Here is a 26,260-nt window from a genome sequence, read left to right as displayed (position 1 = left end):
TATATAAAGTATCGTTATGTTCGTCTCAACCGCATGCCATTTACAGTAGTATTATTTCATGTTTGTATCTATTCGACCATCAATCCACCAAGCATATGAACACGACTCATTTAACACATCTAAACTAATAATACCCTTTTGAAACGACCCGTCACATTGTCTCAATGGCATCCGTAAAGGCAATGCTTTATGGTCTGTGGGCCACCGTATCATTCAACTGGACCCCACTCACAGAGTCACAGATACCATTAACGATTAGTAAAATCACGTGGGCCCTGTATGGGCTCATTTCAAAGCACCTTTGCGGCCCACTATCTTCTGGTTCGTTTTCTTGGTCGGCTACTTAACACTTAAAACAATTATTAATCATATTAATTATAAACGGATAATTATATATATGACCATCACTAGCCCATGATACTTGTGACTAATGATGAAGTGTGTCGTTTTCCATATTTAGTATGTGGAAATTTTAAATTATTTGTATAGAATGCAAGTCGGTTTTTTAGTTTGTTGATCAGTTCGGTTTTCAAAACATTACATAAATGATAAAACTCTATTCTATCATTAATGAAAATCGAAAAAAGGATTAATATTAACGGCTCTTTAGTCGTTTAATTTTGATAGAGAAAGTTAACATTCATCAATGTTAGGGATTATTTATGTCTAGTTTATGAAAAAATGAAATTTAAACAAACCACAACATTCGTATATTTAAATTTCTTATACTAAGGATCAATAACAAAATTTAAACACACCACAAGGACCGTGTAATTCTTTCGAGCTAATGTCATAATCATTTCATTATTGTACTTACATACTAGAATGATGTCTTTTATTAAATTCATCTCAAATTTTATTTCCTGATTCAATATTCGTACTTTTGTATTATTAAACACCCTTGGGATAAGAGAGTAGAATGTTCACTTCAGGATGGAATTTCATCTCGGAGTGGTGTTCTTACCATTTTTTTCACTCTGATCGAGTTGGCTATGTCAATCATCCCGAGCCTCTCTCTTCAAATCTGTCTATGTGGCACATCATTTCGTGCCTCCAACTTTCTCCCACCACCCTAAAAGAAGTAAGTAAATAATAAACATATAGTATGTAGATATAACAATTAGTAAACACATATCTAATATGTCTAGATCTAACAATCACTAAAGCATTGATAACTATTACCTATAAACAAACAAAAACAACCATAAAAATACAAAATCATGTTATCCATAGAAAAAATTTGAAATCGTTAGAATATGATAAAATCTTGATTAAAGGTTGAAACTATGCCATAAAGGGGATGAAAAAGACCATAAAGGACCCCCAACCCCTCAACTTGCAACATTGCATGGGACCTTAATTTCACATGTCATGGGCTCATGCCCACCACCATCACCATCTTTCATATATGCACCATCCACATAGTTTATATTACTTTATATATACACTCACACACTTCATTCCAATGTCACATTTCTTTCCTAGCCCAAAGTTATCCAAACAAAAGACCATTTCCACATTTAGAAATCAAGTTCCATATTGACTCTTTTTCTTCACCTTCATTCTTTCCATAACAGGAAAGATTCTCATAGGTTCATAACTAGAAAGATATTCATGCATTCGGGTCTTTTCCCGCTTCAATTCATGCTATCAACGTGTTCATCCAAGTTCTTGCATGTGCATACAAGGTATGCATTGTGCAGCCAAGGATGACTTGCCGGTTTACTAATCTATCCGCATTTAAATTCTTTTATTTTGTTTTCTTGTTGAAACACAAAAGGTGCGCTCAAAAGGCGGTGACTTTTGTTTTATATGCAATGACGCGTCCATGAAATCCATTGTCACCCGTAAACTTAAGTAGTTCAAAGACATGATAGACAGTCACAACTCACAACTTCCATCTTTATAATTCATAAACATTGTAAATTTAATTTGGTGTTAATTGTTTTAACTGATCTTAGTTATGTTATTTTTATAGAATTAAAAAAAAGTATATTTTATATTTATCAGCAAGTTATGCTTGGCTACATTATCTACCTGGTACTCACATGCCAGAACCAATGTTGTAAAAGTAGGATTACAAGGCCGAGTACTCTCCGAGTACTCGCTACAAGGTATGTCACCGAGGCGAGTTTCCGTAAATCCGCCTAGTTACTAAGAATCGGTCAAATGTGGTCAACATCAGCCAGAATCACATCTTATCGGTGAACATGGACCGATTTTGACTCAAAAAAAAAAATAAAAACATAATTGTTATTTCAATAATATTAAAGAACATATATCATTTTTTTAATTAATGATTAGTAATTTTTAGAATATTTTATATTTAAAAATGTATTTCTTTTATTTATATTGATATTCACCTATTTTGTTATAAATATTAGTAAACTTATGATATTTGACATATATATAATAACCAAATATTAATTTTCTTTATATTTACCATGTCCGAGTACTCTCCGATTACTCCCCGAGTACTCCGAGTACTCCCTCCAAGGGGGTCGGCCGCCTAGCGACTTTTGCAACATTGGCCAGAACTATGATGACTTTGAGGAAGATGCATATGAGGTATCATGTTATGGTATGTCTTGGGCATGTTAAGGTAAGTCTTGTTTCCCTCTCTTTTACATTATTAGAAGTTAATTTATTATTATTATTTTTTTTAACAAAAAAATTCCACCTTTACTCTGTGTTTGCAAGAATATCAACCCACAACATCACATTTATGAGATAAGACACTATACAACTAGACCAATAAGTCATAAATAAAAAGACAACTTATTTATCATAACCTACGCACGGTATCTATGTTTGCACATTATTTAGTTATCTTATAGATGTATAGATCGATAAATGTTTAATACAATAATGTCTAATGGTGTGGGAGGTTTGTTAAGGAGAGGCACAGTTTATGGGTGCGAGTTATCGAGACGATCTATGGCGACGGGGCTGGAATTTTGACCCATGGTGATCGTGATCTTGGTTCGTCTATGTGGGGTAGGTTTTTCATGCTTCGAGACAAGTTAAACGCTTGCGGGGTTATTCCATCTTCGGCTATCTCTAGAGTACTCGGTAATGGAGAGGCTACTCGGTTTTGGGTTGACGTTTGGGAATGATTGTTGGCATTTGGAATGTAATGGAGTGGTGGGTTTCTCGGTTAAGGAATCAAAGAAGTCGATCGAGCATCATGCTTTACTAGCGGCGACTCGTTCGACTATTTGGTACAATCAAATTTCGAGAGAGATCATATGTGCTTGGAGGGTTTTATTGGATCGTCTTCCTACTCGTTGCAACCTTCTCAATAAAAATATTGATATCCCTACGGTTTTGTGTCCGGTGTGCAATCTATGACCTAGGTTGAGTAATCACATACTTGGTAATTGCCCTTCAATCCCTGCGATATAGAACAAAATCATTGCTTGGTTGGGTATCTCTTTGTCGTTGGATCGAACCCCTTCCTCTCTTATGGCTTGGCTCAAATCAGCTCATTTGGAGTCGTCTAAAAAGGATCTAGCGGGATCGATTATTTATATTGCTTGATGGTTACTTGGAGGATGAGAAATGACATTGTCTTCCAATCAAATGAAATCAATGATCGACTTTTCGATGATATTGTTCATCTTTATTTTATTTTGGTTATGTAGTTGCTCTAGTAAATGTTGTGTTACTTGGATAAAGTGGATGATGAATCCCCTATTCTTAAATGTGTTTCTGTAGTTGTCTCGACTAGCTACTTACTATTCGTGGTATGTTCTTTCTTCCTTTTTTATAATATTGCCACCTTTCAAAAAATAAAATAAAACACAATAATGTCTTATGGTGCAAAAACATAGGAGAAATTCGAAACCCTTGATTTTAAAAAACACGCAGTGGCAAAATTGAAATTTCATTCAACTCCATCTTCATCCTAATTAACTGTCCGCGTGAATCAGTTGGATTTATAGCGTATCAAATCATACCTCGACTCCACCTTCTCCCAAGTACCATATGTGAACTAACTGATTAATTGGACTAATCGATCAATTGAAGATGTAGGGGTATGGTACTAAACCCGGTTTTACGACCATAAATTTATTATGTTTGGCTTATTTTATTATATGGACTAATACAATGTTATTGGGCTGAGGGGGTTTTGTGGAGGTAACCCTAACTGGGCTAGGCCCATTAGGGTATCATGATGGTGGCCATGAGGCTCTCTATATAAGGAGGTCTCCACCTCCTTATTAAGGGGTCATGCTCAATAAGAGCCACCACCACTTTTTTGTGTCTGTAAACAAGAGATCTTTGAGATTTCTTAGCAGTCACCTCCACACCCCCTAAAAACCATTGCAGGTCTCAAGCAACCGGAGAAGAAGATCAAGACGTGGTTCGTTCATCTCGAAAATCCATGGAAACATCGTCATGGATCAGGTCAGATTCATTTCATGCTTCGACAGAAGACAACGAACATAAATGAAGTTTCTGGTTCAGTTCAAAACACAAATTGCAAAGCATAATGAAAAATATGTGTATATACCAACACCCATATTAAAATTGTTTTAAATAAATAATTTAATACACTGTTTTTTAAATATCGTAATTCAATATTTAAATTAATTTAAAAACACAATCTTTTTTTAACCACGCAACATTCTTTAAACCGTCTAATCTACCTTTTATATATACTCTTGTTGTGTTCATGTTGAACCAAATCACAATTCATCTCCATCTCTTCTTGGTGCATTTATACATAATTATTTCAGTTATTTTTATTATGATTCTTGGTGTATATGTGATTCTAGGCTAGTGTGATATCATTGGATATCCAATGCCCTTTCATGTTAAAATTATAACGGGTAAACGAAAAGATCCACACCACCAATGCATCGTAGAAGTTTATGCTGATGAGACCGAAAGAGTCACAATATTTGTATTCTCATCAAGAACAACATGATCAACTTCTGATTTAAATGCATCGGTGTTGGATTACCAATAAAATCACACTTTCCACTAATCACATCAATACCAAAGATTATAAAGGCGTAGTCGTGACATAGCATAAAACCTTTAAACTCGTTTTTAGTCGAAAAGGAAGATAAATAAATATTATTTTATAGAAAACTATTTTTCTTTATTAAAGTATATTTTGCTAAGTTTTTTATAGGCAATCTCACATCATGCCACTTCTTCTTTCCTTGTGTGGGTTGTGGAAAGCCTTTATCATTATTATATTATTTTTCTTAATTAACCTTTATTATTCATAAATAAATTCTTTTATATGTAGTTACCTTATAAGTTATAACAACGAGTCATATTGATCATTTTAGAAAATGTAATACAAATAACAATTTTGAAAAATACGGTCGGAAGTATCAAAACCAAACCGTTTTCCCAGCATGTCCGGCCAACTCACTCTATCCAGCCGATCCTGAGTGTTAATGACTTCATTCCTAGAACTGTAGTTAGAGGTTTAGGTTAATTTTCTTTTATCAAAATCGTTAGAGATTTAGTTTAATTTTCTTTTTATCAAAATCGATTAAACTGGACCGTGAACACCACTTGATACGATTGGATCTAAAAATAATATAATTTATTTAGTAGATAACCATGGAGTTAATGATTCGTTCTTTGCTTGTTTTGTGGTAATTTCACGGTGTATGGATTATTTGAAATTCGTGATATAATATATTTTTTTTGAAAGTTAAATTTATTAGTCAAATAATCAAATTTGAATAAATGAGCTTCATAGAAGTTGCAACTAATATATGGCAAAAACTAAATTACATAATTGCTTATTTAAACCCCATTTCATTCTTATAACAAAACTATAAATTTTGGTTGCTTTATCTTTCAAATTCCTTCAATAAAAAGAATTTATTAACCACTCAACACTCTAATTATTAAATTTTGTTTATGAAACCGTAGTTATTCAATATCATACATTAAGTCTTAAAACGCATACTCAAACAGCCTTTAAAATCTTTTTTTTTTCACATTTAGGTACTTCATATCATTTTCGGGTACAAACCATAACGAACATTTTATGTATGTGTTACACATAAAGAATGTGAAACTGAAGATCGGGTGATCGAAAACACCAAATTACTACTCTAGCATATTATAAAAATGTCGTTAAGAACATGCTAAAAATGTATATTTTAAGGAACACGAGTACAAGAGTATTTTTTATGAACATGCTGAAACTTTAATCTTTAATCCATTTGCCATCGATAAAATCGTCATCATTCTATACTCCACCACATGCCCTTCTACCAATTCAAACTTGAAAAATCTACACAAAATAGCGAGTGCCATTTTCATTTGCAGGTATGCTGAGTCTTTGCCGAGACATATTCGTGGACCCGCCTGTCACATAACAAAAAATGCCATTCAAATTTGTTTTTGAAAAATAAAATAAAATATAACGTGAATTAATCAACGTGTTGATAAATAAATGGTCGTTATTACTTACCTGGAATGCAGTGAACTTGAATGGAGATGCATTTTGGAATAAGTCATCTTTAAGCCATCTCTCGGGTTTAAATTGATTTGCATCGGCCCCCCAATTGTACTCCATTCGACCCATTGAGTAAGGCACATATGTTACCATACCGCCTACTTTTACTTTCGTTCCATCAGGCAAAATATCATCGTTCAAGATTCCTTTGGGGTCCTTTTTAAGATAAAAATAAATAAATAATTAAATAAATAAATCTTTCGTAGCTTCATCAAGTTTTTAACAACCCACTTTAGTTTGTTTTTTCAAGCTAAGGGGTTAATCTATTCGGTTTAGAGGTGTTTACAGTCTAACCAAATCAGCTAGGCTGAGCGCGTCAGCCAAAACAACGGGTTTGGTGGTTTAACAGTTTGAACTAAATTTATTTATTTAATTTTTTGAAACCATTAGTTTGTATTAAAAAAATTAATAATAAATATAGTTTTTTATTATTATAATGCATATACAAAAATGTTATATGGCCATGTGCGTCTCTACCAATGAATATTCATGTTGTGTTTAGGTTCATGTGTATCTAACACAATTTCGAGTTCAACCATTTAACCCACAAATGTGATGCGTTTAGCTCCTCTAGTTGACATTAACTAACTAGAAATATGTCACAATCTATAACAAAACAAAGACAAGAACAATGACTTACTTGAGGCACCGCAGGATACAACCGAAGAGTTTCTGTGATGACAGCATGCAAATAATACAACTTTGCCAATGTATCATAACTCATAAGTTCAGCAAACTGCTTTGTTCTTTGATCAAACGATTCGGGATCATGTGTTTCACATGGTTTCAAACATACATTCTCTTCTTCGGCACGATCTTGTTCAAAAGATTTAAGTTCCTCGTACAATTTCTCCGCAACATGGTCATGAGTCATGATCATGTAAATGGCCCAAGAAAGTGTTGTTGCTGTCGTGTCTCTTCCAGCGATCACAAAGTTCAATACGACGTCTCTTAGACTCTTGTCGTTGATGTTGTTTTCAGGATCTTTTCCTAACTCGATGAATCTTGATAATATATCGTGCTTCATCTAATAAATAAACGGAATAAGATCAAATTTAGTTATAGCGCGACATTCCAAACATAGCGCATAAATATCAATATCAATATCAATATGAATACAAGTTAACAAGACAAAATGAACAGCCGAACATGGCCGTCTCCGAGAATTTAAATACCTCGGCCGAGCAAAATAAAAAGGCCCGAGGCTCTAAAGAGTAACGAAATATTTAAGTTAATTTTTTCAAGCGACGATTAACGTTATATTTTTATTTAGTTTGGGCATGATAGTTTAAATGGATTTTAAAGGCTTTGGGTCCAATATAATATATTTAAGACAATTAAGATCCATACCTATTTATAAAAAAAATTAAAAAATATATATAAATCCACCCCCCTCCCCCCAAAAAAAATTGCGTGTCTCGACCGACTGCTAGGCTCGCCCTACCCAGGGGTCGACCTTGAAAATGAACATAGCTTAAAACGAATTTATATGATATAAAACTATACTATAAATAATATAATTTTTTCTAAATTGAATTAAAGATGTTGTAAAGTTTTAACTTTTTATACGGAATTTATGCAAGAGTTAGCATACTTTATTTGAATGAGAGAAGCAAATATGCTAGAAAATGACATAAGTCACATAACTTGCGTTACAACCAAGTTCTGGGGTCCATTAGTAATGGATGAAGCGTCTCAATGGGTGGCAAAACAGGCGATCTGTCTCAACTGTCGGACCCAAATTTCATCATCTTGAGCCTCGAACACAAGTTTTCATTTATTTCCTTTTCAAGGATATGCTCGTGAATAATTAATTTTGTTACTTATGCGCTATGCGTCACTTTTAAGTTTAACCATTTTCGTTAGCTACTTTTCACATTAATCATGTTTGACCTATTACAAGTCAATTATAAACCATTAGTAAATTACTTGCATTCACCTTGCCATTAGTAGGAACATCTTGAGTCTCTTCAATCTCTTTCTTTCTTCTATGGATGACTGAATACGTAAAATCGTCAATGATCTTGATGCTTTGATCAAGAACGGCTTCAGAACCGACCCCTAGAAACTTTTTAATTTTCCATAAAGGGTCAATGAACCGAAGAGTTACTATAATGTTTGCGGCATCAAATGCTTTTGCGAACCGATTGTCAGGTAAGTTAGGACTTAATGTCCCAATCTCTACTCCAAACCCCACCTTACATATGGAGTCCAATGTCATCCTCATCAATAATTCCTATAGTTGAAAAATATACAACTTTTAGCACATAACACATAATAGAGGAAAACACACTAAATTAGTGTGTTTCGATCAATTTGAAATTGAAATAAGAGCAACAAAAAAAGCGAGAACATATAGATGAAAGTTGATTAAAAAGCTAGCAGACTCGTACTTGAACAACCAGACATAGTCAAACGTGCTAAAAAGAGCCCAACTTAAAATGCAAGAAATGACTTGGCCCAAAAGTAATAGATACCAACGGCTAAACGAGCTAGATCATGTGGCAAACGCTATAGTCGGGTTGTCCCAACTACCTGCCCTAAATTTCATCGTCAGATATAAGACTTAGCGAGTTTTCATAGTACTAAAAGCATTCACATCCAATCTCATATCTCCAAATTCAAATTACACTAAAAATCAATTCATTTTCTCCCTTCTTTCAATTAAATAATACTTTTTTATATCTTTATTATTACCATTTCTCTTTAATTCATTCAAACCACTTTCAAAATATATTAAAAAATTATAGGGTGTGAACAATAACTTTTCAAATATACAGAAAAATCACTACATTTCTCCCTCCTTCACTCACAACAACCTAAACCACTCCTTACATTTTAAAAACTCTCCTCACATTTTTTGATGGATTGAATGTGAATGCTCTAAGGTTTTAACTTGTTTTATTCTCCGCAAATAAAAACACATTATATCAATTTTCTCTTGAGATTATTTGTTGTTATCTTTGCTTCTACTCTGAAGCGGTGTTTGGGATTCCTTATGAAAACTTCATGTAACATTTCAATAAGTTAATAAGTTATAAAAGTGTAACTTATTAACTTTTCCCTCTCACATCAACACCTTATTCTTTTTTAAAAAGTTAATAAGTTATAAGTTGGTGAAAATAAGCAATCCCAGACACCCCTAAGTGACATAGACACACTTATGACTTGCTAATTACCTGAATGTCTAGTTGTTGATGGTCAAAAGCTGCTTGACTTAGTATAGAAGATAGTTTGAGGCTATACTCTCTGAAAACCACAGTGCTAAAGTCCCTTAAGTTCTTAGAAGCAAACTCAAAACTTGATGTTTTCCTTTGTTTTCGCCAATTCTCACCGTCTGAATTGAATATGCCATCTCCAAGCAACACCTCCATATACGAATGATACACGTCACCCTTCAAAAACCCGGAAAAAAAACTTTACGTGTATATCGTAAGGGAAAATCTTAATAGAAATGAAGATTTTATGTGTGCATAACGAAAGAAAGTCTTGAAAGAAACGAACAGACACAAACAAGGACATGTTCGTGTTTGTTCATTTAACTTTAAACGAGCATGAACTCAAGAATTAATCGGACAAACATTTGTGTTCATGTTGGTTCGTTTAAAAAATGAGCATGTTTGTGTTCATTTATGTTCTTTCGTTTAAAATTTAAATGAACAGTCCATGAGCATAAAATGAACATATATGAGCAAACGTAAATGGACACAAATAAACCTAAATGAACACAAACGAACAAATAACCATTTGATCAGATATTAGGTATTAGGGTGATATAATTTATAAAATACAAATAATAATTAATTATTTTTTTATTAATATGTAAACGAACATTCATGAACATAAATGAACGAACAAAACATGTGTTCATGTTCACTCGTTTAATTAAATGAGCACACCTTTTTGTTCATGTTCATTGGTTTATTACATTAACGAACATAAACGAACTCCTTACCGAACGGTTCACGAACAGTTCATTGAATGCTCAGTTCGTTTATAGGCCTATGCATATATAGAAGTTACATACCTTTGGGTAGTTTGCAAAATTGGTTTTAAGAACATGTTCTACATTAGCCGGATCGGCTATATAAGTGTAGGTGGTGAAGGGCATTGGAACCACAACGGTTCTTGACTCGGTTAGGTAATTGACAAACCAATCATGCATCCGGTTATAGTTCACTAGTTGCTCGATAGCGGCTCCAACAAGTGGCCAAGTTTTCGGACCTTTGTTGATTCGTTGGTTCCATCGGTGAAGAAAGATCCATGCAAAGATTGAACATGCCAAAGTGATCAAGATTTCCATCTCCATCTTCTTGAGGTTGAAAATTTATTGGCAATCTTCAAATTCTTGTGTCATGTAGCAAAGGGTAAGTTCTTATAAAGAGAAATAGGTGAAAATGAATTACAAAACTATATAAGTTGTTGTAATATGGGTTACTAATGAATTAACTATACTTTTGTCAACAATCTTTGTATGAGAATTAGGTATTTTAATTTAAAATGGTTTCACAGTGTGTTTTTAACCTACACATTTCCAAACTTTTAAGTAGTTGAAATTATGTATCTTTTGTTCATATTTTATAATTATATAACTTTGTATATTTTGAGAAAAAGTTGATATTACTTTCTCATAACATAGTAATTCAGTTGGTATTCTATAAATGATCAAAAACTTGATGTGCCATTTAACATGGATCTAAAATTTTTCATAAGCCGTTAAAAAAAATGGTTACAATAAAATGTTATAATGATAATAGAAATAAATAGTTACGGACCAAAATAGGTTGCTCAAGTAAATATCATCAATTCTTCGTTTCTTTAACATGTGAACTAAACACCAATACACAATGTGATATATACTAAATGTAAACTAATGTTCTCATAACCGAAAGGCCGGTCGGCCTGGAGTCCGGGAACATTTAACACAATTTGCTCGGTTGAGTACTCTTGAACGGTCTTCGTGTGGGCTAACCCGTTATGACTTCGACATGTTGAACCGGATGTAAGGAATAAAAGAAAAGAAGAAACCTTCCAAGTGGACTATGCCCTTTACAATCTTAATTAACACAAGGTAGTAAGGTACCTTCTCATTTTTAAAAAAGGAATAACCATTTTATTAAAAACATAAGATACGCCATTTTAATCAAGTAGGATCGATACATGAAATAGGATTGAAATCAAGTGAATTGTAACATTTCTTTTAAACGTAAATCAAAGTAAATAATTGAATATTGAATGGAAACATATGTAATGTTTCTAAAGACGTATGTTCATTCTGGGCCTAGACTAATAGGCTTTGACCCACTTTAACCAGCACACTAAAGTTAGCTCATTGGGGGTGTTTGGGTGAGCCTTTTATTTTGCTTATTTGCTTTTTGTAAAGTAAAATACACCTTTGAAAAGCTTTATTTTGAAGCTTTTAAAAGAGCTTTACCAAACACTTTTTGCTTTTCAACAAACAAATAACAAATAAGCAAGTTTTAAAAATTTACCCATACGCCCCCTCAATTTAACATATATAAATCAATCATTTTTCATGTTCATGTGTTACCACACGTAAGGCCATTTTGTCATCTACAAGGCATATAATTTAACAGACACACTAAGGTCTACTAGAGGAAGAATGAAAACCATTACAACATATGAAGTTATGAGCATAAAGGATAATTTATGTTAATTCTTAGTTTATAACGAAAAGTGAAATTTGTTATATACCTAAAATACGAAAAATGTAATTTACTCTATAAATTTATGTTGTGGTTCTATATGATTGACTCAACCGTTAGTGTCCATAGGACTCCTGCCTTGTAGACCTTCTAACAAGTTTTTGTTGTTTGCATCCTTTGTCCGGACTAGAAAAAATGAAGGGTGTGAGTGTGTGGCATCACCATCAAGACTGTTGTCTAGCGAACTCATAGATGACTTGGACATTAACCAACAAATGATTTGTGCCAAATATTTCACAATTGCAACACTTATGACTACTTTAAGCATACATGTACTATCAATTTCATCATATGATCACAAACCCTTTACTAATTGCAAGCATTGTACTTGTCCCCTTTTGCTATAATTATCATATTTGATTATTAAAACATACTGAGCATAAAGTTGAGATGATCACAACCTTACTCACATGTAAGGTTTTATCACTCAATATATTTGCCTTTCAATTTGAGGAATTTAATGTACAAGGATTTCTCCCTTCTTGTTTTTCTCCCTGTTGATCCACACACACGTGTGTGTGTGTTTTAATCAAGTTTTTGTATTTACATGTTTTAGCTTGATTTTGAACATGTTTAGCCCCTATATTTTAGATAGTACTTAAAACACAACCTTTAACCCATTTTATAACATCACATTTTCTAGTTAACTAGGTTAACTTCTTAGTTAACTTTACCCACCTTACATTTTTTTTAACATTTAATAATATATGTATATGCTTATGTTTTAACAACATATAATATTATTATTGATAATTACTTTTTTTCGGGTGTTACATGTTGACTACCAAGAAACATTCTCTATGGTAGCCAAGATTGGGCAGTTAGGGTCCTTTTCTCAATTGCTGCAAATGAAGGATGATCTCTTCATCAATTTGATGTTAAGAACGCCTTTCTTTACGGAGAACTAAAAGAAATTTATATGGAAGCCCTACCTGGGTTCACCGATAATTTCAAAGAAAAAGAATTCCGCTGCTTAAAAAGAACTATTTATTGGCTAAAACAGTTTCCTAGAGGTTGGTTCGGCAGATTCACCTTAGCAATGAAGGGATATGGATTTCAACAAAGCAACTCTGATCATACACTTTTTCTTAATAAAAGAGGTAACCTTGTAACTTGTTTAAACATATATGTTGATAACATAATCATTACAGGGAACGATGATGAAGAAATGAAGAGGTTGAAAGCAAACATGTTTAAAGAATTTGAAATGAAGGACCTAGGTAGGCTTAAGCACTTTCTTGGAATTGAAGTACTAAGATCTAAAAGGGTATTACTATATGTTAATAAAATATATTCTTGACCTTTTAGCTGAGACAGGAATGATCGACTGCAACCCGGCTGTTACGCCAATGGTGGTAAATCATAAAGTACATATGGAAAAAGAAGGAAAGTTAGCAAACAAAGAAAGATACCAACGCTTGATGGGAAAACTGATATTCCTCTCACATACTCGTTCATATATTGCATATGCGGTAGGGGTGGTCAAGAAGTTTATGCATCAACCTCAAGTAACTCACATGAAGCAATATGGAGGATCATTAGATATCTCAAAGGGATAACAAGCGATGGAGTTCTCTTTCAACCAAATAAACACATAAAAGTCAAATTAAACATCGATGCAGACTGGGCTGAGATAAAAATGATAAAATATCAACATTATGATACTTTACCCTGGTTGGCGGCAATCTAGTTACATGGTGAATGTGGTAGCACTGTCTAGTGCAGAAGCAGAATTCTTAGGAATTGCACGAGGCGTGATGGAGGTTCTATGGATACATAAACTTATGACCGAAATTGGTTCTCTTCAAACCGAAGCTAGTAGAATTATGTGTGACAACAAAGTGGCAATACAAATTTCAGAAAATCTCGTCATACATGATCGCACAAAACATATAAAGGTTGACCAAAACATCATCAAAGGAAAACTTGAAGCGGGAGTTATAGAGTCGCCATTTGTTCGTTTTGAAGACCGATTAGCATATATATTCACGAAGGTCGTCAACGGAAGATTATTCAACGAGATTCTTTACAAACTGAGTATCGGAACCTCACTACTTAACTTGAGAGAGAATGTTAGAAAGTGAAAAGTAAAAGGATAAATGAAGACATCATTACCTTTATTAACAAATTTGTGACAACCTTGCATATCACTCTCTTGACCGTTGCACCCACATCAAGGAAATGTTATAGCCAATAACTATTTATTACATTACCATGTAACATAAAATAAAGAATACAAGAAATAAAAACAAATCCCATTGATTCCATTGAAAACACTTCGTGTGCATTGTGTACAGAGAGTCGTTTAGGTGGTGGTGGTGATGGTATGGTGTGATGGGAGTTGCCGGTGGTGAAAAATGGAGAAAAAATGACATGTAGTGTGAGAATGTATTAATATAAGTGGCGTTGTGGTTTTGAAAGTGGTATGATTTACAACCAAATAGTTGTGGGTTCTATTTTAACTTAAAACATGAGGCAAAATAGATAGAAAAAAAAATTAATTGTTCAATTTGTATTTTTTTATCAAATTATAATATAAATTAGTTTAAAACATGAGACAATGATAGAAAAGAATTAATTGTTCAATTTTTTTTATCAAATTATAATAAAATTAATAACATCATCCTATTATCCTACAACAACAATAGTATTAATATAAGTTTTTTAATTAGACATACATAACCTTACGATTATATTTTGAGCTCTATATTTAGTTTGCTTGCGGTGCTTGCGCATATAATGTACGCATATAATGTATATATGTGTGAATCCTCGGGTGGGTAAAAGCGAAATTGCACTAATTTTGACGTTATTTTACTAATCTCGTGAAAATAACGTTAAAAGTGGTGGAAGGTTAATCAGACATCATGTGGTGGCGTTGATAGCCGAAAGACAAGGGTACATACACTAATCGGTCGGTGTCCCGATGGTTGAGTGTTATGTGTCTTATGTCCAAGGCTTGATGCAAAACTACTATCGAGCCGGGGGTCTCACCGGAAGCAGCCTCTCTATCCCTATGGGGTAAAGGTTAGGTTGTCTACATCTTACTCTCCTCAGACCCTACCATAGCTTTGCTATTGGTGGGATATACCGAGTACGATGATGATATTTAGTTTGCTTTATTTATCTTACTAATACAATTACCGGATGTGCTTCATCACTACGTCTTAGTTTTATGTCTCGGTAGTTTTGTGAATCAACGCCCACGCCACCCATAGATCAAAAACTTAGTATAGATGGGTTAGGTTATAATAGAAACTAAATAACGATTTAACTGATTTCATGAATTCTTAACATTTGTAATAATTAATGAATAATCTGTCTTTAATGTTTGGTTTAGGTATAGACCCAATTTTTTTTAAAGATATACCATTAGACAAAAATTCATAAATTATGGTCAAACCTATTTAATATAGTTGAGCAATTGGAAAATAAAAGTAAGGTGTAATATGAAAAACCCAATTTTTTTAATCTTCATCAAATCAAGATAAATCGATAGAATTAATTGTGCATTTACACTCATTAACTACCTAAGCTAAAATGGTTCAAACTTAATCATCACATGAAATGAACACTTTAGTTTATTAAAAAACCGAATATATTTATATTGCATATTTTATTACAGAATACTATTGGACATTTTGAAAAAACTTATATAGAATTGCATATATACTTGTGCATTGTCAACATATATTGGTAGAGATATACCAATATATTGGTGGTTTACATATATTGTATATAAGTTAGTGTGATTAGAGAGGAACACACTCAAATACTCATTGTTTGGTCTTGAAAGATGAGCATTTTGGTCACAATGAAAAGTTATTTTCTTTTGCTTGTATTAACCTATTTCATTTGCTTTCTAATAACCCCTTCTCATAGTCAATGTCCTTTTGCTAAAAATTGGTCCATTTATATTTACAATGGTGACTATTCTTTTGAAATCATCGATGCTCGTGTGAGATCAGGAGACAATGATCTTGGGCACCACAACATTACTTATCTTAATGCGTATAAGTTCGAATTTTGTTCAAGTATTTTTGGTAATACGCTTTTTAGCGGAGATTTTTTCACCACATCTAAATCTGCACATTTTCATGTGTTTGATAAAGAAATAGAGGATATGATTCCTTGCAAATATGGTGGACGTGCAAATGTTTTTTGGCTACTAAAAGACGATGGGTATTACTTGTCAAAGGAATTTATATCGTCGCCTCTAGATCCGGCATGGAAGTATAGAGGTGAAGAAACACTAACCGGACCCACGACAGATTACTGGTAACCTGGGGGTTGGATAGCTGTATCCCACGAGGGGTTAGACCCTTGGAAGATGGTTCTTCTGATAACCTGCAAAACAGACACCGTGAGCTCGTCACTGAGAAGGGGGGGGGTTCCTCCTTGTGACCACCCTCCGGCGTGAGAATCAGACTAGATTGCTCTTTAAATATAAATGTATATTAAGAGATTGCTAGAGCAGATATCAGGTATGATATAATGATAAGATATGATAATATAATGTGTTGAGATGATCATACCATTTGGGGTATTTATAGCCGAAGGTAGGTTTCCAAGGAGGTATGGCCGGCTGCAACAGTGTTCCTGTTCATCAACAGTAGCCTACGCACGTGCCCTGCTGGTAGTTGGTGGGTAGGCAGCGGCTGATAGTGACCAGGCCTGCTGTATACTATTCCCTTTCCACCAACTGCCGGCTACGCACGTGGTATGACAGTAGTTGGTGAGTAGGCAGCGGCTAATAGTGATACAGTACAGGAGCATGCTGCTCGCCATACTGTATCAGTGAGCTGTCGTATCTCTGATCAGATCTTTCGCCCATACCTCGTCAGGTACAGTAAAAGATCCTTCAGTATACAGACTGGCTTATTTGGGCGGGAGTATTCCCCCTCCCGCCTCTGTGCGGGATTGCTCCCGTCTTTGCTCATTCCTTCAGGTGACACTGAATGATCGAGAGCTAAGTGCCTTGTGCGTGTAGCCATGCTGCGCGGGTGGCCTTCCCTAATGGCTTGTATCCGAGGCTGCGGGGACAGGCGGAGTCCTTCACCATTGGGAGGCTTTTCCTGCGGGACCAGCTTGCGTACTGCGCGTAAGGACGTCACGTCTCTGAGCATGGTTGGTCCTGCGGATCCAGTTGGTCTCTGCGCAGACGTCCCTGTTTAAGGTGAGTCTTGCGGGTCCAACTGGGCTCTGCTGGGACCTACCTCTTCAAGTCCCCCAGTCCAATGTTCTTCTCATGCGTGTTTAATAAAGTGAGGTGAACTTTTGGACTTAAGCAAAGGGTTTTGAAAAGGGTTTTGTAAGGTTTTCCATGGGGATTCTTTCCGCGGAAGTCCTTGTCACTTGCATAAATGCCCGAGTTTCCTGCTTGGTCTTTGGGTATGATGCGGGTAGGTCTGTAACCTCCTCGCAAGTCAGGAGCATTGAGTCCCAGTTGTATGGATTTTCCATGAGGTTTTGGTAGTTTTGAACATAGTGATCAATTATGTCAAAACCACTAATTCCATTCTGGTGTTTCAAACAACGTAGTTCTCGACGTTCCTGCTATGCGGGGATGTTATTTCCGTTTCCGCAAGCATTGCCCAGAAGATCCTTCCTGGTTTCAATTCCCAGCGGAGCGCTAGGTATGTGAAGGGTTTTGCCTTAACACTGTACCAGCGCTCGTTTTACGGTTACTTTACTTCCAAGGTATTCCTGGCGTCAATTCCCTGCGGGTGCTAGGTATGTGAAGGGTTTTGCCTTTACACTTTACCCGCACCTGTCTTATAGTTACTTGGTAGCCGAGGAATATTTGGCTTCAATTCCCTGCGGGTGCTAGGTATGTGAAGGGTTTTGCCTTTACACTGTACCCGCATCCGTCTTACGGTTACTTGTTCGCCAAGGTTTACTTGGCTTCAATTCCCTGCGGGTGCTAGGTATGTGAAGGGTTTTGCCTTTACACTGTACCCGCATCCGTCTTACGGTTACTTGTTTGCCAAGGTTCTTGACTTCAATTCCCTACGGGTGCTAGGTATGTGAAGGGTTTTGCCTTTACACTGTACCCGCATCCGTCTTACGGTTACTTGCTTGCCAAGGGGTAAGGGGTATTTTCCCGCTTACTTTTTAATATTTTCGAATTTTGAATTTTGAAATTCGAAGAGTTGGTGAAAGGATAAGAACAGTCCAAACCTCTGAAACGTCGTGCGACGGTTTCTTCTGACTGTGTCAGGACGTGCAGGAAGTTATGGTGACGTGACAGAACATGGTCATTCCAGTCGCTTTTTCTGGCGCGTGGGCACAATTTTTCGGGCGCGTGGCCGCGAAATTACTGGCACGCGTCCTGTCAACAGCTGTTGCCAGCTTGCTTTTTGCCACGTGTCATAGTTTCATTGCACCTTCGATTTCTCTCTCCTCCGCATTAAATTCACCGCATTAATTGCGATTACTATATAAAGGGGGAGAGGGTTATTTGTAATCCATACTTTTCACTATTCTCTTCATCTTTAAGGCGATTTCCGGCGAATACTCCTTTATTCAATCGAGCATTCTCTCGAAATCGTTCTCTTCTTCCTCTACAAGATGTCTTCTCGTGATGCTGAAGCTATAGCTGACGACAGGAGTACTGCTGGCGAGTGCCAGTGTGCTCTGCCCGGCGATCAGTACCGGTATGTTGTCAGGAAGTTCATGCTCGATCATCTCGAGCCTGAGTTTCCTGAATCCCACCAGACCGTGTACGATGCCCCCAGAGGCAAGATCGGGGTTTATGCTGCATTTTTTGTCTATGGGAATCTTAGATTCCCATTGACAAAATTTGTTTACCGTGTCCTTGAGAGGCACGGTGTTCATTTGACCGAGCTGCACCCCATGGCGATCGCCAAGATTCGCCATTTTGAGTGGGTGTGCCGGATTTTGGGCATCGAGCCCCATGTGGACCGCCTGATGACCTTCTATACCTGGAGGTGCATCCAGGGGTGGTACACCCTGACGACCCGTATTAAGGGTCTGAAGATTTGCGACACCGAGCGCAGTCTTCGCGCGTGGAAGCAGGAATTCTTCTACATTTCTGCCCGCGCCATCCCCCTTGCCATGAAGTTTAAAAATGGCCAAGCGATACCGAGCCTTTACGCCCCCAATTACCAGGAGGCCAAATGGTTTTCGAAGATATCCCGGGTCCAATCTCCGGTTTACCGGTTTGCGGAGTCCGGGATGGTCATGTTAGGGATGAGCCGGGTGTGGAAGAATGCGTCTCAGGTTCCCATCCTTCTCGAATATGGTTTGAACTCTATTCCCTATGGTATGTCTTGTCTTTCTTTTTGATACAAGTTTGTCTTCTAACTGTTTCTTTTCTTTCAGAGGGAAATGATTTGGAGTCGCTTCTGTACCCGCGGGAAACCGACGGTCCCGCGCGGATGGGTACTCGTGCTCTGGACGAGGGCGAGTTGCCCATCCTGGAGCAAACGGCGGATCGGTTTGTGGAGGTCTATCCGCTGGGCCACGAGATCCTGAGCCACCGGCGGCCAGGTAAGGCGATATTCTTTCCTCAATCCCTCAATGCTGTACCCGCTGCTGGAATTAACGACCTGTCTTCTGAGGAATCCTCAGATGCTCCTCCGTTGGTGCAGAAGAAGAGGGTTGCCGGCGGGAAAGGGAAGGAGAAGGCCTCCACAGCTGATCCGGTGATTCTATCTGACTCCGAGTCAGATAATGAAGAGGTGGCGGGGAACCCCGGTGGTGAGGAGACCACTGCTCCGGAGGCTACGACTGTTACCTCCGGAGATCCAGCGACGACGACGGTGATCGGTACCAAGAGGCCGGCTCCATCGGGTTCCTCCCCGCCCGTCCGTACGTTCAGGGTCAAGAAAACCCGTAAGTACAATCATAGTTTCTTTGTAGATTTATCACTATAAATTTATCTAACACTTTCTTCTTTGTGCAGGCGTGGATGTTGACGCATTCCGGGGTGAAGCGCAGAGGAGTACCCTTCCGCCAATGACGGTAGGCTTGGTCAGCCTACCTGAGGCGTCGACCCAGGTAACCGCGCCTGCTTCCGCTGGTTCAGTTGCTCCCTCAGAGCAGACTGTTCCAGCTGAGATGACGTCACCGCCGGCTGTGAGTGCGATTTTTACAGCATCCTTCACAGAGCCGGCGGTTACTGCTGCTGCTGACTACGAGGCGGCGACCACGGCGGCGACCACAACGGCGACCACGGCGGCTGCCACCATGCCCGCGCCACCGGCACCGATGGCCGGACCATCAGGTACGCGCAGGGCTTCCCGCCGATCTTTGCCACCTTCCCGTCTGCCTGACCTGTTGGATGGATTTCCTTTAGGTTCAGGTGATGGGTTTGGCGGCTATCGGCCTGTCATTGACCCTACAGGTGCGTAGGGTTCCTTTCTTTTTCCCTTGTTTTTTATCATCTTTTCCTTACTGCCTTTGTTTCTTTTGCAGTGTCGGATTCCAATGAAGTGTATGTTCCGCGATGGAACATACGCCGAGGAACAACCCTTCGTACCCCTGTGGAGTGCGTGGACTGGGCTCGCCACGCTGCTCCTCATGGTGCGTTGGGGGAAGCCATGGCTAGCTACCAGGAGGGTAGGCTAACCAATGAGCTTCGGGTTCTCCAGGCCCGGATGCAGCCGCGCGTCGAGCTGCTTTGTCGTGAAAATGACAAGTTGAAAGCAGCTCGCGCCAAGGACATATCTGAGGCGCGTGCTCTTCGGGAGGAGAACCAACAGCTGGCGGCAGCTGCCGCCGACAAGGAGAAGGCCTTCAAGGCCCTCGAGGTTGAAGTTCAGGCGCGACTCGAGGCCCGTTCCAAGGCTGCCCAAGCTGTGAATGAACAGCTTCGGCTGGCCAGGGAGACTGCGCGAAACGCAACCGAGAGGGCTGCCAAGGCTGAAGCCGTTGCTGGGCCTTTGCGTGTGGAGAATGAGGAGCTCAAAGCCAAATTAGAGGCTCTTCAACGCGCTCATGATGCCTTGGCAATGGAAGATGCCAAGAAACTCCAGGAAATCCTGGACCAGAGGGGGGTGCTTGACCACACCGAGCGAAAGCTTAAGGGCGTCGAAGAGGCTGCCGCAAAGGAAGTTTTACTTGCCAACCTTAACAAGAGCGAAGCCGAACGCGCCCATAACGAAGCTCAAGCTGCCTTCCAATGGCTTCTTCGAGAAGCGTTGCCTCAGGTATGTTTAGTTTTATCTTCACGCTTTTCTTTTGTAAGAAAAGGTTCTAATACTTGTTTTCTTTGTAGGTTGTGCGTCGGGTCTTTTCAGAGACCTCTTACGATGATGCTATGACCGCAGCCCTCAACGCTTCTCATGAGGATGGGGAAAAGGCCGGCTTCCTGCTTGGTCTAGGGTTTGTTGAGAAAGGCGTCCCGCCTTCCAACTTCCCTTTGTTCGATGTGGATACCGAAGCCATTTATGACCAAGCATTGAACCAATACGCCGCCTTCCCGCATCCAGTGGTGGAAAAGGTGGACGAAGTAGCTGCTGATGATGATGGGTTAGCTGTCCTCAAAGCGTTCCTCGAACCACCCCGTTCTTCTGACGGAGCGGGTCCAAGTGGAAGCGGCCCTGAAGCTTGATCCTGAAGATCCCTTCCCATTGCTAAGATGACTTGTATAGTTTTATTCTTTTAGGCGGGTAGTTACCCGGCCATTCTTGTAATAGTTAATTTGTGAAATATAAATCTTTTTGCGTATAAGATTGTTATTTCCTTCTTTGGGTTCCTTGCTTTATAAACTTATGACTTGCATACTTAGTTTAAATTAGCAATTTTCCAAGTGTTTAGAATAAGTTAACCTGTTAAACGTGGTTGATAATGGGTTTAAGTTTTGCTTCCTCTTTCGTGATTGTGCGGGTAGAACCGTCACTTGCACTTAGTAAGATGGCAAAACTTTACCCTTATCTGACCTGCGTGTAGGTTTTCCTCATCCTTTGAGGATAAGTTAACCTTTGAACGTGGTTGATAATAGGTGTGAAGTTTTGTTTCCTCTTTCGTGATTGTGCGGGTAGAACCGTCACTTGCACTTAGTAGGATGGCAAAACTTTACCCTTATCTGACCTGCGTGTAGGTTTTCCTCATCCTTTGAGGATAAGTTAACCTTTGAACGTGGTTGATAATAGGTGTGAAGTTTTGCTTCCTCTTTCGTGATTGTGCGGGTAGAACCGTCACTTGCACTTAGTAGGATGGCAAAACTTTACCCTTATCTGACCTGCGTGTAGGTTTTCCTCATCCTTTGAGGATAAGTTAACCTTTGAACGTGGTTGATAATAGGTGTGAAGTTTTGCTTCCTCTTTCGTGATTGTGCGGGTAGAACCGTCACTTGCACTTAGTAGGATGGCAAAACTTTACCCTTATCTGACCTGCGTGTAGGTTTTCCTCATCCTTTGAGGATAAGTTAACCTTTGAACGTGGTTGATAATAGGTGTGAAGTTTTGCTTCCTCTTTCGTGATTGTGCGGGTAGAACCGTCACTTGCACTTAGTAGGATGGCAAAACTTTACCCTTATCTGACCTGCGTGTAGGTTTTCCTCATCCTTTTAAGAATTTTGTTTTGGACCATTCGACGCGCGGTTGTCGATAGGTTAGTGTTCAGTTTCCTTTCATGATTCATGCGGATAGACCGGCACTTTCATTTAATGGGATAATTGAACTCTTCCCCTTCAACTGACCTGCGTGAAGGTTGCCACGTTATTGGGTTCGTGCGGGTAGGACCGCCTTCCCACGCAACGACTTCACGTAATGTGAATGCCGTCACCAGTGTTGCATAGTTTAACCGTTCGACGCGCGGTTGTTGATAGGTGGTTATTCAGTTTCCTTTCATGATTCATGCGGATAGACCGGCACTTTCATTTAATGGGATAATTGAACTCTTCCCCTTCAACTGACCTGCGTGAAGGTTTGTCACGTTTTGGGTTCGTGCGGGTAGGACCGCCTTCCCATGCAATGACCTCACGTAATTATGCGGTGAAAACCGGCATATTAGTGTTCAGAAAAGTATAAATGTAAAATCATCAGCTTCGATGTTCTTAAAGAGAATCATTTCCATTAGAAGTGGCTCTTGGCCTTTTCTTTACAAATTGGAATTGATTTACATGCAAACTGTGTAAATGAGCTCCCTTCCATGTTGTTGGGATGGGAGTGCCATCGATCCGATACGCACCTGGTTCGGGATCTCGTTCTTTGCGCAGCATGTAGTCTCGATATTGAAGCTGGAATTGATTCGTGTTTTCCCCAGCTGGGGTTCTACACGCACCCGCCTGTTCAGCCTTTATTGCGCCACGAGGTGCGCGAGCGTCCCATCTCTGACAAATGCTTCGACCATGTCTTTTACGTCTGTGCATTCTTCAGTGTTGTGGCCTTTAGTCTTGTGAAAGTCACAGTATTTGCTCCGATCAGCATCGTGACGATGTCGGATTATTGGAGGCTTTGGCCACGGGAGCTGTTCAGTGGCGAATATCTCAGTGACGCTTTTGCTGAGTGGCGTCCATCTGGAGTTCCGGTGCGGCTGTGCATTATCCCTTCCGCCCAATCGATGTTGCAAGCCGGATGAGGTGTCAAAGTTTACCCTTGACTGCCAAATGCCTTGCTTCCGTTTTTTATTTAGTCGGGCGGAGAGGACGTTGTCTTCTCTCGTCTTCTGAGTGTAGAGGTTTGTGCTCTGTGGGAGATCTCTACCCAGTTGCTTCTCCGTTTCCGCATAGCGTTTTGCTGCTGTCATGATGGCATCCCATGTGGATGGCATGCCATCTTTACCCGTTAGGGTGCGGATGAGCTCTGGGTCATGCGCGCCCTGGATGAAGGCAGCGCGAACAAGATCTTCGCTGATATTGCCCAAACTTAGCTTCTTTGAGTTGAAGCGAGTGATGAAGTTTGGCAGAGATTCATCTTCTTCTCGTATGCATTTGAGGATTGTCCATTGCTCCTCGGTATACTTCCGTTGCTGACTGAAGTGTTGGCTAAACTTCTGCTGGAAGTCTGCCCAGTCGTAGATGTGGTTGACCGGTAGGCGATCAAACCAAGCTCTAGCAGCCCCAACAAGCGTCATTTGGAACATGTAGCACCACGTGGGTTCCGTCCAATTGCTGACGGTTGCCCCCGCTATGAACCTGTTCAAATGATCGTCTGGATCAGATATACCGTCATACGTGCCTATGTTAGGCATCTGTTTGGCACTCCTTGGGGCAATTGCTTCCGCAATGTCCCGTGCAAATTTGGACGTTCCCGCATTTGCTACGTTTGGTCTGAACGTTTTGGAGAAGTCTCGTGGACTTCCACCTGTGCTTTTTGGTTTGAAGGCTTGTCCAAAATGCCTTTTCGGTTGGGATTCCATTTCCTTACGCTTCCCTTTTGCCTTATGGCGAGGGTTCGCGTCGGAGTCGGATTCCTCCGAGTCATCCTCCCAGTATTCGAGTTCGTCGGCCTGTTGTACGGAACGCAAGCGTTCGTCCAACTCAGCCTGGAATTCTTTTTGTCGTGCCTCCGCCCATGCCTTAACTTCATCGAGAGTTTGGCGGGGGAGTCTTCGTTTCTCAAGCTGGGTATCAGTGGATCTCAGTAGGCGATCATTTACTGCACTTGCCCCAGCTTGAGTAACTGGGGTAGTGTTCGTAAAATTTACTTCACTTGCCCCGGCTTGGGTAACCGGGGTAGTGTTTGTAAAAACTGTGTTACCGGTATTCACCCCAGTAACTGGGGTTGTGATTACCGGAATTTCTCTAACCATCTTTGTAGAAGTTTGAAAAAACTGGAGAAAAATAAAGTTCTAGCTTTATGCACGGATGGCGCCAATGAAGAAACACTAACCGGACCCACGACAGATTACTGGTAACCTGGGGGTTGGATAGCTGTATCCCACGAGGGGTTAGACCCTTGGAAGATGGTTCTTCTGATAACCTGCAAAACAGACACCGTGAGTTCGTCACTGAGAAGGGGGGGGGGGGGTTCCTCCTTGTGACCACCCTCCGGCGTGAGAATCAGACTAGATTGCTCTTTAAATATAAATGTATATTAAGAGATTGCTAGAGCAGATATCAGGTATGATATAATGATAAGATATGATAATATAATGTGTTGAGATGATCATACCATTTGGGGTATTTATAGCCGAAGGTAGGTTTCCAAGGAGGTATGGCCGGCTGCAACAGTGTTCCTGTTCATCAACAGTAGCCTACGCACGTGCCCTGCTGGTAGTTGGTGGGTAGGCAGCGGCTGATAGTGACCAGGCCTGCTGTATACTATTCCCTTTCCACCAACTGCCGGCTACGCACGTGGTATGACAGTAGTTGGTGAGTAGGCAGCTGCTAATAGTGATACAGTACAGGAGCATGCTGCTCGCCATACTGTATCAGTGAGCTGTCGTATCTCTGATCAGATCTTTCGCCCATACCTCGTCAGGTACAGTAAAAGATCCTTCAGTATACAGACTGGCTTATTTGGGCGGGAGTATTCCCCCTCCCGCCTCTGTGCGGGATTGCTCCCGTCTTTGCTCATTCCTTCAGGTGACACTGAATGATCGAGAGCTAAGTGCCTTGTGCGTGTAGCCATGCTGCGCGGGTGGCCTTCCCTAATGGCTTGTATCCGAGGCTGCGGGGACAGGCGGAGTCCTTCACCATTGGGAGGCTTTTCCTGCGGGACCAGCTTGCGTACTGCGCGTAAGGACGTCACGTCTCTGAGCATGGTTGGTCCTGCGGATCCAGTTGGTCTCTGCGCAGACGTCCCTGTTTAAGGTGAGTCTTGCGGGTCCAACTGGGCTCTGCTGGTACCTACCTCTTCAAGAGGACAATGGGAGTAAGAGCTTATTCATGTTGATTATCTAGTGCCTGCATTCTTATGAAGTTATATCAATGAGATGTATGTGAATTGTCTCTTATAAAAACTCTTTGAAAACAATTAGATAACTATATATATCTCTGAATTTAGTTATATAATAGTTATAACTAAATTTAGGGAGTCTCGTTGGCTCATTCTGGCCAGACTATGTTGTTTTAATCGGCCCCACGTTAGCTTCACTGTGGCTTCGGCCTTCGGCGTTCCATAAAAAC

General features: G+C 39.3%; 1 protein-coding gene across 1 annotated transcript; it reads right to left on the bottom strand.

Moving 5' to 3' along the window:
* Window positions 1-6,165: 6,165 nt before the first annotated feature.
* Window positions 6,166-10,910, bottom strand: LOC143539151 (cytochrome P450 704B1-like). The gene is made up of 6 exons (XM_077032553.1): window positions 10,524-10,910; window positions 9,676-9,891; window positions 8,412-8,732; window positions 7,137-7,517; window positions 6,452-6,652; window positions 6,166-6,345 (listed from the first exon to the last, which is right to left on the bottom strand). The coding sequence occupies exons 1-6, from the start codon at window positions 10,803-10,805 to the stop codon at window positions 6,166-6,168; spliced, it is 1,581 nt and encodes a 526-aa protein (XP_076888668.1). The 5' UTR covers window positions 10,806-10,910.
* Window positions 10,911-26,260: the final 15,350 nt, after the last annotated feature.

Source organism: Bidens hawaiensis, unplaced genomic scaffold, assembly GCF_021521415.1.
Source record: "Bidens hawaiensis isolate Kalapana, Puna unplaced genomic scaffold, B.hawaiensis_p1.1 tig00011819_1, whole genome shotgun sequence".
In the NCBI taxonomy this organism is placed as follows: Eukaryota; Viridiplantae; Streptophyta; class Magnoliopsida; order Asterales; family Asteraceae; genus Bidens; species Bidens hawaiensis.
Note: the sequence above shows the minus strand (reverse complement) of the source record. Positions and strands in the feature narration are given on the sequence as shown.

Excerpts from the sequence above, each read along its gene's own strand:
- LOC143539151 (XM_077032553.1), bottom strand. The coding sequence starts at position 10,805 with ATGGAGATGGAAATCTTGATCACTTTGGCATGTTCAATCTTTGCATGG. Across the intron at positions 9,892-10,523 it reads ATTTTGCAAACTACCCAAAG|GGTGACGTGTATCATTCGTA; the intron begins GTATGTAACTTC and ends GGGTTTTTGAAG. Across the intron at positions 8,733-9,675 it reads ATCAACAACTAGACATTCAG|GAATTATTGATGAGGATGAC; the intron begins GTAATTAGCAAG and ends TTTCAACTATAG.